This window comes from Capsella rubella, unplaced genomic scaffold (genome assembly GCF_000375325.1).
Source record: "Capsella rubella cultivar Monte Gargano unplaced genomic scaffold, Caprub1_0 scaffold_1, whole genome shotgun sequence".
NCBI classification, from domain to species: domain Eukaryota; kingdom Viridiplantae; phylum Streptophyta; class Magnoliopsida; order Brassicales; family Brassicaceae; genus Capsella; species Capsella rubella.
Genome location: NW_006238923.1, coordinates 13,884,138 through 13,899,769, shown reverse-complemented (window position 1 = coordinate 13,899,769; position 15,632 = coordinate 13,884,138). Strand labels below are relative to the sequence as shown.

Genomic DNA, 15,632 nt, shown 5'->3' with positions numbered 1-15,632 from the left:
TCTGCTTCTCCTCTAGTTTTTTTCACCTCTACCTTCAGCTTGTGAACTGAAGTTAAGTATATATTAAGTGTCAGTCTAGAGAAAAGAAAATAGACTATTGAACTTATTTCACATGCATAAGGCAGCACAAAACAGGCCACCTTTACATGTAAATTACAAAACCCCTTACAAGTTGGTGATTTTAAAACATTACAGAAAAAAACGAAGGCTCAAAGATTTTGAAGCTATATTTCAAAGATTTTATTTCATCTATTGATTTCCGTTCTCTACTTCAAAGTGATTTTGATTTTATTTATGTTTTTACCAATTTACAAATGAATATGCGATCTACTTTCAAATCTGAATATATATTTATCTTTGTCTTTATTTGGTAAGTTTTTCTTCTTGCATCAATTTGTTTAGATTCTCTTTGGTTTGCTGGGTACAAAAAAACATAGTATCATCCTCTTATATATTAAAAGAGAAGTACACATTTTGACATTTCTAATTTATTACTAAAATTTTCAGAATTGGCTTTTAACTTTAGAGAAGGAGAAGCTTTATTGAATTTAGTAGGGGTAATTTTAGTCAATATGTCAATTGAAATCGAAATTGCTACCCAAATTAAAGAGGATCCGCGTGACAACCCGTTGTATAAATGGATCCAAGAGCCTCGAGTTTGATCAGTCGTAAAAGAAAAAAGATACATATATTTGTCGGGCCTAACAAGCATTGTCCACCACGTGGAAACATCATTAGAGTCCAATATGAAAACTGTATATGGGCCTCGATGGGTTTTCAAGCTTGAGTCAATGAATTGATTTATTTGAGTGGTAACAGTAGGCGTAACAGCTTCGTAACAAAATAAGTTTAGCTGCAAATAAGATAACATTATTTGATTTGCTACTTTCAGTAGCAACAAATTTATATCGAAAGAAAAAATATTCGATAAACTAAGTCTAATATACATGATATATATGTTCATCATAAGATTATTTATTTTAGGGTACTGATTTGATTCATGGCCATAAAATCATAATCTGTGTACAATAAAATATTGACTAACTATTAATTTCAAAACAAGAATATTCAGATTATTTAGTAATCGGAACTAACTCAATTTTGGCTACAATTTTTAATACCTTTATTACTTATTTACATAGTGATTTTTCCTTAAAACCTCCGTTTCTACTCTGTAATCTATACTATATAAAAGTTGAGGCTATAAGCTCCTTGACACGTCCACATAAGATTTTAAACGACCAATAATAATAAGACATCTAATTAATTAACATTTTTCCATCTTATTAATTAACATTTTTAAACTCTATTTATTTTTTTATACAAAATATTAATAAAAAAAAAACAAAATATAAAGAAAAAGAGAATTGTAAACTTTTGAAAAAAAATATAAAAATATATAAAACTTACATTTCTTATTCTTATTTTCTTAATCAGAAAAAGAATATTAACAAATATATATATTTGATTAAGCCTACATATTTTCAGTATAAATAATAACAAAAGGCATTACATTTGATCAAATTTCTTATGTTGTAAATTCCGAGCCGTCAGCCACAATTAGAGTTGATTACTTCTCTAAAATTTTTGGAACTGAATAAAAAGTCTCAATGAAAGCAGAAACAAGAAAAATAGGCTAGGTGACGCTCTGATTTCGGGAAAGTATGGGCTGGAGTATATGCTAAAAATCAGCACAAATCACTAGATCGTCATAGTTTCTATGTCAAGCAGCATGATTCCAAAAATTTAATCATAAAATGTATGTTTTCTTGGAGGACTATAACTTCATATTTTTTTTTTTGGATTTTGCACTATGTTTCCTTAAACACCATTTATTTGTTTGGCTTTACTTGAAGCTTATTCCAGCTAATCCAAATTTTTTTCTCTATATGGAACGTGTGTAATAAAAAGGCATCGTAATTGAAGAAAAAAATGATGAAACGAAGAGAATGCCGTGTATCATTTAAGTCAAAATTGCATCAAGTATAGATGGTTGTTATGGCCCAAGTAAGAGTTTAGTGGCATAAAATAAAGATATAAATGAGAGAAAGCATAAAGAAGACCTGCTTCGGGCCATTGATGTTGAAACTAGGCCCTCTTCCACCCTAGATGTAAATTCATACACAAGTCCATACTGACCTTTATCAACTTATTAAGTATTATTGTGAAGAAAATGTGTTGTTGAACAGTCATATAAAGTCATGAAGCTACGAGTAACCTATATGGTGCCCATGTTTGTCGTTCCTTCTAGGTCTCAAACTAGTGAGACAATGAAAGATGTTGCAAAGATCAAAGACAACCAAGATCACCATTATGCATGTGAGGTGGTGAAGGAAAACACTAGTGACAACTTTAAACCTTATATAAAAGGAAACAACAAGATTTACTTATGTTTAAGTAAACCATTAGTAGCTCCACAAACGCCTAAGAAAGAAAACCCAGAAGTACAAGGAAATGTACCCAACCCTCAATATTGGTGATCAATTGTAGTTCCCTCCCAAACATCCTCTCTTGCTCACCAACGACTTGATAGATACATAGTCCATGTGATTTGTGTGGACATAAGCTATTTTCGCCCTGATATATATGAAAAATACGAAAACGATGAATGTGAGGAAAAATAAATATGAGAAAGCAAGATTGATCCGTGATTCTTTTGATCTTATTTAATTCCTTAACAAAACTGATTTTTATAATTTTTAAAAGTGTGTATTTGAAGTGAATTTTTATGCCTTAAAAGTAATTTAACTTTTTGTATAAAATTTTATAACTATCATCAATCAAATATAATTTTTCCCAAAATATATCAAATAAACTCACGCATAGCGTGGGTTCACAACCTAGTATATTAAATAATGATCAAGCAAACAAAACTTAAATCGAAGAGTTCTTGATTGGATTCATGTGTAACCATCTAATCAACATTGCAGTGATTATCTTCTTTAACTGGATTATAATTCGATAAATCTACCCTTTTTACCTAATTTGATTTTCATTTCTTTTATCTTTAGAAAAGGATCCATAAAACATAGGTAACATTTATTTTCAGGAAATATATCTCCACTTATGGTACATTCTATTTCATAAATGGTATGGGTAAAAAATTTGTATACCTGTTGTGAGACGGGTTTAGCATGGCAGGTTTGAATAATTAAATCAACACTAAAACTATTCAGTTATCATATATTATAAATTTTAATCATAGTTCATGTTCTTACTTCTAAACTAATAATTTTATTTTATAAATTTTAATAGAATAATTGATTTGTATATATGTCCAACAAACAAAAATATTTTGACCTACCACATATCTTTATACTACTCTATCAAACAAAACAAATCTACAATAATATAGTATCCAATAAAATTTAACAAAAAACTAACACATTTTAAGTTGTAAACTATATAAATATAAAAGAGAAAAGACAATTATCTTAAAAACAAATATAATTTATAACAGCAATGAATAAAACGGAAGGTTAACGGAGTTAAGCAATAAAAACGTTTTGGTATGGTAAGGCACAAAAATTAAAGTTTAGGTTTGAAATTCAAATTATTTAAAATTTAATATATTTTTAGGCACATTGAATAGTCAAATGTATGAATTCAACATAGTGCAACTGTCTAGGTATGGAAAAGCCCTTTTCCAACACAAAATACCCTACAAAATATATGTACATCGCATCGATTACTTAATTAATAACTATATATCCGATAAAAAACATATAAGAAAAAGTAGTATTTCCCGGAAATAATTATGAAAATACAGACCCGCGGTGTACCGCAGTTCAAACCTAGTATCGAGCTAAATGGGAAGTCACAAAGCTACAGTCAGCCATTCATTCTCTGTAGTTACTTTTTAGTAGTAGCTTTTTTTAATATGCACATCACTAGTTTAGTAGTAGCTTTCTTTAATATGCACATTACTTGGTCATCTGGAACTTATTTAAACCAGTTTTTAATTTATAGCTACGATATGCGGCGGGGACGAAAGACATGTTGGAGAGGTATTTTAAGGGAGAGGACTTCCCTGCTCAGAATTAGATCGTCAAGGATTGTGAACTTTCTCCCCAGTACCGGTTAGGTTTTGATGAGGTTGACGGTGGAAGATGATGAGAAGCGACCTCAACGTTCAAGCAAACAAAAAAAAACGAAGTATTTGGACTTAAAATAACTTGGTTATCTTTCCGTTTAATTTGATATGTTATTTCCGAAGCACAATAATAGGAGGGCACTTCCCATGTTCAAAGAGAGTTTCTGAACATAGTCCTTATTAGTTTTAATTATATGCGTATTTGTTTTTACCAATTCTATGAACTTTGTGGTTCCAAAACACAAAAACATATGAATAAATGGTATGTTCAGTTTTGCCTAAGGAGAAAGTGTTCTTGTGGTTTTTTTTTTGTTGTACTGGATTAAGACCTCCATCAGATTTTTAGGGATATTTCCTAAAGGACAATGATTTTTTTTGTAAACGAGATTTTTTGACGATTTTCAAACTAAAAACCCTAAGTAATGAACTGGCCTCAGCAACATATGCAGGTAACACCGACAATGGTCTAACTAGGACACTACGACAATCTTACGTGGGTCCATATTTGATGTCGATATCAATAATTTATTTTCTTGACAACTATATATCAATACATATTAAAACAATGATATAATAGCTCCATTTCTGCTCCACATGGGAGAAGAGGGTGGGATGCTAATCATTCAATATGGCATCAAAGTTTTAGTAAAAAGAAGATGTTTTAAAGTCTTTTGGTTAATGTTATGCGGAAATATTAGTTTTAGCGGAAAATTAATGTTATGCCCAACGGTAAGATCAACAAAACTTGACTACCTTATCAAAAAGTCAAACAAACTTCATGATTTAAATGATATTTTGAAATTTGATATTTTTTAGTCCCAAATTTAAAAGTTGATGATTTTTTTGACATTTTCCCATATTAAACTATGATATTATAATAATAGCTCCATTTTTGCTCTACATTAGATTTTAACCCGCGGTACACCGTGTGTATATAATTTTATTATCATTTATATTTTATGTTGTATTTGTTTGTTAAATATTGGATGTTTTATAAATAGAGGAATAACTAAATTTTCCGGCAGTTTGTACGGCTAAATGTTTAAATTAATTTTTTAACCCGTTGTATATTACATGACCATTTGTTTGTTATATTTAGTTTGTTTTGTTTAGTGTTTGAGATTCTATTTCAATTTTAAGTATTATAACAAAAAATAATGGATCTAAATACATAGTAAGTCAATTTTACGCTATGATTTTAAAAATAATAAAATGAGGATTTAACCTATGGTAGCACAACTTTAATGATATTTTATTAATTCCAACATGTCCTCTTTATAACTCATCTACTATATAACCATATTATATAGCATTTTTAAAAACTTTTATTTTACATATTCGTAATATATATCAATTATAATATTTAAATAAATGTGAATCAAAGTTCTTCTTACGTTTAGAATCAAAGCTCACAGGTATTGGAAAACAAAATGGGAATCAAATTGTTGTATTCTTTGTTTGCAAATCATTTAGAGATAGAATATGTTCAAAACAGAATAGAAGGTGTGGTTAAATATATCATAGTTTCTGTTTCCATATTGATTTTCCTGTAATTTGTTTTAGTTGGAATGGAATGTAAAATATTTAGGAAACAAAATCTGAAATAATGTTATTTTGGAAAATAAGATTGGGTGAGATTTTTTTTTTTAATGCTTTGTACGAAAATTTGATTCCCTAGAGTGAAAACATCATGGAGAGGAATCAATTTAAAAGGAAAAAAATATTTATACATAAATTTGATTGAGAAGCAGGTTTTGACCAAGAAATAAAAACAGGTGAATGCTTTTTTCGTTTCTTTTGCGGTGGGTTATATGGTTCTTCTGATTTTGTGCGTGATGAATGATGTTTTTAGATCTTTGGCCGTAAATTTGAGTGGATACAATGTTGGTTTTGTATAACTCAGTTTTGATGTGATATGATCATATATGTGCATGACTGAAACGTGACTTAAAATAAGAAAGCACTACTGTCGTTTCTGATTAGGCCAGCTAAATTTTCCATTATGGAAGCCAAAGACATGTGTCTCTTTCTAGAATTATTAAATGGCATGATGTTTGAGCTCGCTCTCTTATTGAGCTTCTTAACGGGCCTATAAACGTTGGGCTCTTTTCGTCTCTTCTTAAATTGTAATGCACTTTTTGATGATCTAAAATTTTTAAATAGCTTCCTGAACTGGCTTTATGAAACAGGCATCTTCTGGTGATAGCAAAAAAATTGTTGGAGTTTCTAACAAAGCCAACGAATACGCTACCAAGAACCCTAACTTCCTTGGCTGCGTCGAGAATGCATTAGGAATCCGCGACTGGCTTGAATCACAAGGACATCAGTACATTGTCACTGATGACAAAGAAGGCCCTAACTGCGGTAAGTATTCACTCCTTCGAAAATCTTGGTTCTGCTTTTATATATTGCATATTTGCATAAACTATAAATGCTAAACTATAAACGCAAATATATGGTTCTTTTTGTTGCCAGTCTTTTACTTATAAATGACAGAACTTGAGAAACATATCCCGGATCTTCATGTCCTAATATCCACTCCTTTTCACCCGGCTTATGTGAATGCTGAAAGAATCAAGAAAGCCAAGAATCTGAAGCTTCTTCTCACGGCTGGTATTGGGTCGGATCACATTGATCTCCAGGCAGCTGCAGCTGCAGGCTTGACTGTGGCTGAAGTCACGGGAAGCAACGTGGTCTCAGTAGCAGAAGATGAGCTCATGAGAATCCTTATCCTCATGAGAAACTTTGTACCAGGGTACAACCAGGTCGTCAATGGCAAGTGGGACGTCGCCAGCATTTCGTACAGAGCTTATGATCTGGAAGGGAAGACCATAGGAACTCTAGGAGCTGGAAGAATCGGAAAGCTTTTGCTACAACGGTTGAAACCATTCGGGTGTAACTTATTATACCATGACCGGCTTCAAATGGCAGCAGAGATGGAGAAAGAGATTGGAGTTAAGTACATTGAGAATATGCATGAAATGCTCCCTCAATGCGACAGTTTAGTCATCAACATGCCTCTCACAGAGAAGACAAGGTACGTCGCTAATTTCACAGACAATAGAGATGAACACTAACAAGACTTGTTGTCTGAGATTTGAAAAATGAGTTTTTGTTTATCATACAGAGGATTATTCAACAGAGAGCTGATAAGGAAAATGAAGAAAGGCGTTTTGATAGTGAACAACGCAAGTGGAGCCATCATGGAGAGCCAAGCGGTGGTGGATGCTATGGAGAGTGGGCACATTGGAGGGTACAGCGGAGACGTGTGGGACCCACAACTAGCTCCTAAGGACCACCCATGGTGTTACATGCCTAACCAAGCCATGACCTCCCACATCTCCGGCACCACTATTGACGCTCAGGTAAAGTTATTTTTTCCTTTTTAACATTAAGATATAAACGTATCAAAATATGTTGTGTTCTCCAATTGTTTATTAGTAGCTTTCTTTAGTATGCACATCACTTGGTCATTTTGAAAGTAAACAAGTTTTTTATTTATAGCTACGATATGCGGCGGGGACGAAAGACATGTTGGAGAGGTACTTCAAAGGAGAGGACTTCCCTGCTTAGAATTACATCGTCAAGGACGGTGAACTTGCTCCTCAATACCGGTAAGGTTTTGATAAGGTTGACGGTGGAAGATGATGAGAAGCGACCTCAACATTCAAGCAAACAAAAAAAAATAAAAGTATTTGGACCTTAAATAACTTGTTCATCTGTCCGTTTAGTTTAATATGTTATTTCAGAAGCACAATAATAGGATGGCACTTCCCATGTTCAGAGAGAGTTTGTGAACATAGTCCTTAGTGGTTTTAATTATATGCGTATTTGTTTTTACCAATTGTATGAACTCTATGGTTCCAAAACACAACAACATATGAATTAGTGGCATGTTCAGTTTTGCCTATGAGAAAGTGTTCTTTTGTTGTTTTTTGTTGTATTGGATTAGGACCTCCATCAGATTTTTGGGGATATATCATTTGTTGTATTGAATTAGGACCTCGATCTTCTAGAAGCACTATGTGCCCTCTAAGCCTTCGCGAAACCTCCTACTCTAAATATTTTTTGTGTCACCAACTAACATAGTTAATTTTCTTATCTTGATATTCTATTTTTGAACTAGTGCTCTTGTCCTTCTCAAGTAGTACATTCACTTGTTCAAATGTTTCATCTTCAATCTCCCCATTTTTAACGTTGTGCTTCATAATCCAGAGTAATTCATTTAATCATATAATATGTGGCATGGTATCAGCCTTCAAAAACCAAACTCATGCATATGGAATGGGGAACAAAGCGATAGATCTATTGTCTAATATAAATATGTCCCAAATTATCACAATCCTATGTCACCAACACATAACTGACTTAATATAGTCACATTCATATATATATATATATATATATATATATATATTTTGGGGTAAAAATGTGAAGAAAGTCTTTAAATTATTTCTAAACAAAATATTGGACTCGGATACATTTTTCCTATATCATATTTCAGTTTTTCTTCCCGAGTAATAAATTGTTTTCATACTCTGATTGATGGTTTTTGTAAAGCTGGAAACTTTGCTAGAGCTAGTTTATTAGTTATGTACATCAATATATCATGTATATAATATAATACAAAATAGGCACACTCCAACTATATTGCCACTTTATAAACTAAAAAAATATATTATTGATATCAAAATTTGTTTCATATTTTCATTTTCGATTTTTTTTTGCCAAATAAATTAAAATAAACTAATATTAACTAACATTATATTGTATATATATATATATATATATCACATATATGCTTCTCTTTCTATTACTTTATCATGAATTTTGAAATTTTAATTAGCTTTAACCCGGTGCTTAATTATATCCAACATATATATATATATATATATATATATTCTATATAGTATTGCCAAGGAAATCGTGCCAAAAATCCCACCCTATTGCATCTGCAGCAATCTTCGTGTGAAGCCAAGCTAAGCCATATAGAGCAAAATAAAATTGCAATCGACCATTGCGAGAGACACTATTGGCAATATCCCGACCAATATATTTGCTTTTGAAGACATGACAGCAAAAAAAAAGTGTAGATTATAGAATTCTGCATTGTTCTAGAGTTCCTTAAAATTTTAGTTCTGTTTTGTTATAGATTACATATTTCTTAAATATTATTCTACACTAACTCCAATTTAAAATAAAATAAAAGAAACTGTGTTTAAAAACTATTGACTATATAAATATTATTTTATAATAAACATATTTATGACTCAATATCTCATTAATGTTTATGTTATTTTTTTCAAAGCTCAGTAAGAAAATAAGATAGTCAACGACTCAACGCAAAATTAATTTAAAACTATTTTAATAAATAAAAAGAAGCATTAATATCAAAATAAATATTCATTATTTTTGAAGCTAACTATTTTAGTGATTCAAAATTTAACTTTATGTGATGTAAAACTCGAATTATGAGAAAAACATTAAGGAAAAAATAGTAGCAAAGAAACTAAAAGAACATTAATATTATTTTTAACTAGTATGAAATGAAAAATCAAGTTTGATGTTTTATTGGATTGAAAATAGAAAATAAATAAATATATGTGTATACTTGACCTTCTTCTATTTTTGTTTAAGTAGATGTATTAATCTATATATATATATATATATATATATAGTTATTTATCTTTTTCTAACAAATGACATAAGTTATAACCAATAACATAACCATAATAATACTAGGTAGGACCAACCTTATAATTATGTCAATATAAAAATTTATGATAAGTATTTAATAGAAAATAGAGAAGAGAAATTAAAAATCATATAAAGAGAGAATACATATAATCTAAATTTTTTTTAAAACATACCGCTTCATATAATAAAAAAAGAATCGAATCTAACTTATATTTCTTTTTTTTTTAATGAATGTTAAATTTATTCAAACCAAAAAAAACCTTTTTACAAATATATGCATCCTTTGTTTTAGAGTACTTAACCTTTTAACCTTTGAGAAGAAACAATATTAGAGATTTTTTTGAATAAAAACTTGTCATCTTAGCTCCTTATCTCCAACCAGATACGCATTCCATCTATCCATCTTTGAGGGGTGAACACGCTTGAGGGACATGAGGCGATTACGGACAACTCTGTCGATGAATTTGATAAGGTGAACTGCAGGCTTTAGAGTTTCGCCATGTCGTCTGTAATTTCGTTCCGACCAAACTGTGTGACCTGTAGCTTGGAAAACATATCTTAACAAGAAGGGAGTGGTAGTGGTGAAGGTTCGCCCAGAGAGAAGAGTGAGTATGTTCTCAAAGCCAAGAGCAAAGTTGGCTTGCATTAATCTCCGAGCCAAGTCTTCCCATATACTCCGTGAGTACGTACATGAGAAAAACAAATGATCTTGATTTTCCCAATTATGAGAGCATAAAACAAAGTCTGAAGAGATTCCACCATTGCAAGCTTGGATTTTGTCTCCTGTAGTAAGCCGAGTCAAATTGGCACGCCAAGTGAAGAATTTGTATTTGGGCGTAAAAGAGAAGAACCATACCCCTTTGGACCACGGTTCTGTCTGCCCCACAGTCCGGATTTCGGCCCAAGTTTATTTTGCTGAGAACCTGGATTGGTATTTGTCTCCTTTATGACGCCACAAGGCGATATCATGCTCAGTGATCAAAGCTCTGTTACGATATTGGTCTAGTTCGCACTACAAGAAAACATGCCAATTTCCGACGACGATATGGTTGGAATTTTGTCGGAAATGACATATTCCGACAAATTTTTGACAGAATCAAATTTGTCAAAATTCTTTGGTCGGAAATTAATATTCGTCAGAAATTACTGACAAAAAAATATCGTCGAAAATTTGTCAGAAGTATTTTTCGGAATGTTGTAGGAAAATTTCCTACCTATATCCGACGAAAATTCTCAGTGGTCGGAAATTCGTCGGAAATTTCTGACAAATTTCCAACTATTTTTATAATTAAACTAAATTAATTTTAAAACTATTACCGAATACTATTTTTTATTATTAAAAAAATAAATTAAAAAATATATCAATAGTATGAAAATGAAATTAAAATCAAAATTAAAATGAAATGAAAATTAAAGTTAAAACTAATACTTAAAATAATAATTTATTATTGTGTGAAAAACATACGTTTTATAAAAAGTTAAAAATGAATTACTATATACAAATATGAAAAATTATGAATTAAAAATAAAAGGGAAAATGTAAACTCTTAAAAATGGATAATGATTCTCAAAATAGAGAGAAGAAGAAGATATGAGAAAATAAGTTTCTTGTATTTTGAATTGTGAAATTGGTGAATACTCTTTGGTGTATATATTTCCGACGAATTTCAGACTACCGTATTAAATTTCCGACAAAGTTCCGACTATCGTATAATTTCCGACGAATTTCCAACGACCATAGATATTTCCTACAAATTTCCGACGGTATTTTTTTTATTTTTATAAAATATATAATTAAAATTAGTTGGAAATTCTATGGAATTTTCGACCAATTTCTGACCACTTATTTTATTATGAAAATAAAATATACAAAAATAAGAATAATATATGTTTCGATGAAGTTACGACGACCAGAAAATTTCCGACCAAATAATTTGACAAATTTTTGACCACTTTTGTTTGGTTGGAAAATTTTGCTAATTTCTGACTAATTTTTGACGAATTTAAATCCTGGGAAATTAGTGGAAAAATGGTTAGAAATTCGTCGGAAAATTTCCGACTATTATTTTGGTCGGAAATGGTGGTCGGAAATTGATATGTTTTCTTGTAGTGTCTGTCTTCTATCTTAACGAGGAGAGGTATATGGTGGAGACGACGATGGTATGAACGGATCGCATCTGCAACCGTTGCCGTAGATCGAATGCAGCTGAAACAAGGGTTTTGAAGTGCTCTTGGAGTTCAATTCCCCAACGCGATGTAGCATAAGAGGTTATCGATCCAAATGGATGTATTGTAAACAATCAAGATATGGCAGAACTAATCAAGTCAAGCCAAGCAGTTGAAAGTTTTGTTTAAAGAACTCTAATGCATAAAAGTAAACTACAGAATGATAAACTAAAGGATCTAAGAACAGTACTGAAATGAAACTAAGAATGCAAGAACTACATAAGCAATATTAAATGCAGAAATGAAAGCAGGTAAACAATCAGATAAACAAAGATCTTAAGGATGGGCTAATGGGGTGATGAATCCTCTTAATCTCTTTGGGATTTTTAACATGCTCATATAGATCTAATCCTAGACAATGAACCACTTACCCTAATCAGTCCAATCTCTTGGCAAAGACTATCAGATCTATACCACTTCCTAATCTCAACTTTCATTGATGAAACATATGCATAAAGAACAAGCTCATTAATGTCAAGCTACTCCTTAACAGCCAATCTCTTGGGTAAGTAAATAGATCTCTGGCAGTAGTTGATCAGACATTCCATTTGAACACTTTTTGAGTGCTGGAATGTCTAAGATCTAATCCCACATGGTTAATGCTAAGATTAGCAATTAAATCTCCGAATCCATAAGGTATCTACCTAAATCTATACTTAAGCATCCCTAGAAACTAAGATTCCTCATCACCTAACCCATCCTCTAAACCCATAAAACTACTCAGATCTAGAGTTCATCATGAAGAACATAAACCTAGAAATCTTTGAATCTTGCATAACTAGATAGATAATGATCTAAGGAGCAAAATATTTTAAAGAAGCAACTCCAAATACTCAACAGATCAAAAGTTATAAAGATTACAAATTTCTGGAAATGTTTGGTGGCTACAGAGAAACCCTAATGAAACTCGATTTTTGGCTTAATGACCCAATACTAAAGGCAGAAAGCCCTAAAACACAAAAAGACAAATTACAAAGTCGGTTTGAAGAGAGCTCGGTCGGGTTCATGTTGGGCTCGTTCGGGTCCTCTCTCGCCTCTTCCAAGTCCAGCTTCCTCCTCTGAGTCCGGGTGCTTGATCGTGCTCGCCTTGGTCGGGTTGGATACACTCGATCGGGTCCATGCTTTGTAGTGTCCGAGTGTGCCTGTTTTTTCTCTAAAATGCAGATGATATGCAAATGTCTATGCTAAAGATCCTAGATGTGAAATATAATCAAAAGAGACTAGAAATCCTAAGAAGTAGAGATCTAGACATGCAAATAATGCACAAAACATATGCTTATAAGTATAAAAATATAGGGTTATCAACTCTCCCAAACTTATTCTTTGCTTGGCCTCAAGCTAATTCAAACTAGGGAGAGAGGTTTGAAGGTGGGGACTCAGAACCAAAACTTGCTGCAAAAGAGTTTAACATCAATGTCCTAGTTCGTAATTCTAGAATGCAATTCAAAGGCTGTACTCTGAAAACTTTAGCCATTCCTATTTGAACACAAGATGTCATCAGCCACATAACTTAAACAAGCAATCAAGTTAGCCATCCCTTTTAACATTCATTAAGTGGTAACCGTGAATCCGGATGTGAATTTGAATTTAAACTCATTTGGCTAGGCAAGTAAAAGGTTTAAGAGACAAAGAGGGTATCTTTTTTTGTGAGGGTTTAATCGTTTAAGTGCTGGGATCTCTCTATGAACAAGATTGAGCTTTTGGGAGAATGCTAAAGGTAAGGACCAACAAATGCATACAGGAATAACATCTTGACTACCCAAAGTACCCAAGTGATATCCTAATCGTCTAAGCCCATATGATCCTATTCTACCCTTCAACTCTTTTCATCCCAATTTCCCTTTTTGTTCTAATTCTAAGGAGAGTTTCTTATGATAAACTAGTGGATAGGGGGTTTTCTTTATAAATACTATGATTCTCTTTCTTCTTTACACTAAGACATCAAAGCATTTTGTTATCTTCACACTTTTCTCTCTTTCTTTTAAATCCAGAACCATCTCTATACTTTGCATTCCCCACACATCTTTCACTAGATTTTTTTTGAAACTTTTACTCTCCTTAAGACTCAACTCATTCCCTTTTTCTTTTCTTTCTTTTCTTTTCACCATCCCAACAATTCCCAAAACCCAAGTAGAATCCATCATAGTCCTATATGATCCGAAAAATACAAATCAGAACTACTCAAGATCCTATTCCTAACGGTTCAAACCTAACACGTTCTCTTAAAGCTCAATCAAATAAAATAGGCCTTCCACTCAGAATTAAAACAAAGGCTTGAAAGAAAGGTTAAGGTTTTTAGGGCGTGGTTAACTGGTCAAGGTTATGACCAGCTACTTGGATCAACAAGAGGGTGGTAAAAAGATGGAAAGAAGATCCAAGTATGTATACAAGGTATCCATGAGTTTAAAACAAATCACAACCAGATAATTAACAATTCAAGTTAAGGTTCTTATAAATAAGGGATGGCACCATATCAAAGCAAGCTTCAGTTTAGACTAGAATTCAAATCATGCAATCAAAGAATGGTGCGGTCTCATTTCAAGCTCATATGAAAGCATTAAACAACTATGAACGAGGGCATTAATCTTAAGTCTAATGAAACAACAAGTTCTTTGGTTATAATAATCATAATCCCCTATGCTAATGCAATGATCTTAAATGCAACATCCCTAAAGCAAGACTAATATGCAAATGCAACTATATGAACACTCTGTTTTTAAAGGATTTTCTGAAAATTTTTCAAATTTTTAGTGATTTTTGATGCACATAGATGAATGCAAGACTAGATGCTAAAAATTCGAAATAAGAAAATAGAAAACATGTCAAATGCTATCCTAAGTCCTCCCCCAAACTTAAATTACACAATCCCTTGTGTAATAAAAATTTGAAGGAAGACTTAGGATCAAAAACACAAAAATAAAAATGCAAAGCGGTACTTACAAAGGTGAGAGTAATAGAGTTACCTTTTAGGTGATTCAAACCACGAGCTCATGAAGTTGAGCTTCTCCGCTGCATTCACGTCTTGGATGTTATCGGCGTCGACTTCGAGGTGTTAGGTTGACCCGATTGGGCGTGATGATCCGGCCCGATCGAGTGTGCGATAGGGTGAGGCACTCGTGTCAGCTCCCGGATCCCTTCTGGTTCTGAACACACTTATTCTTGGATCAATTGATATTCTGGGCGGGCTAACTAGTAGGTTGGACTTGGTAGGTGTCCTGACTTATTCACTCTTACCCAAGCTGCTAGGTATGGCTGTTGTGGAGGTTGAGCATCCAATCTTGTTCTGAAGCTCCTTAATCTGCTCCCCCATATCCTTAACTGTACCAGCAAGATCCTTCACAGTGTTCTTCAATGCCTTGATGGTCTTGCTTTCGAACTTTTTCCACTTCTGTAGGATGCTAATCTTCTTGTGAGCTTCTTTTACCCCTCTTGATTGCCTAGAAGACCCTTCGCACTCATCAAAATAGAAGTCATCTTCCTGTTCTTCCCTAGCAGGTTCTTCTTCTCTGATTTCAGGTGCATAAGTTTGTTGGACTGGATCGAGGCTAGGAACTTGGTCTTGGACTGAGTGCGGGTCGTATAATTCTGAATCAGGTGGCCAAAAGTCGATATTAGC

At 32.6% G+C, this 15,632-nt stretch overlaps 1 protein-coding gene across 1 annotated transcript; it reads left to right on the top strand.

Annotated features, from left to right (window-relative positions):
• Window positions 1–6,273: 6,273 nt before the first annotated feature.
• Window positions 6,274–7,874, top strand: LOC17898383 (formate dehydrogenase, chloroplastic/mitochondrial). The gene is made up of 4 exons (XM_006305215.2): window positions 6,274–6,457; window positions 6,590–7,130; window positions 7,221–7,458; window positions 7,598–7,874. The coding sequence occupies exons 1-4, from the start codon at window positions 6,274–6,276 to the stop codon at window positions 7,664–7,666; spliced, it is 1,032 nt and encodes a 343-aa protein (XP_006305277.2). The 3' UTR covers window positions 7,667–7,874.
• The last annotated feature ends 7,758 nt before the right edge of the window (window positions 7,875–15,632 follow it).

Excerpts from the sequence above, each read along its gene's own strand:
- LOC17898383 (XM_006305215.2), top strand. The coding sequence starts at position 6,274 with ATGAAACAGGCATCTTCTGGTGATAGCAAAAAAATTGTTGGAGTTTCT. Across the intron at positions 7,131-7,220 it reads CCTCTCACAGAGAAGACAAG|AGGATTATTCAACAGAGAGC; the intron begins GTACGTCGCTAA and ends TTTATCATACAG. Across the intron at positions 7,459-7,597 it reads GCACCACTATTGACGCTCAG|CTACGATATGCGGCGGGGAC; the intron begins GTAAAGTTATTT and ends TTTTATTTATAG.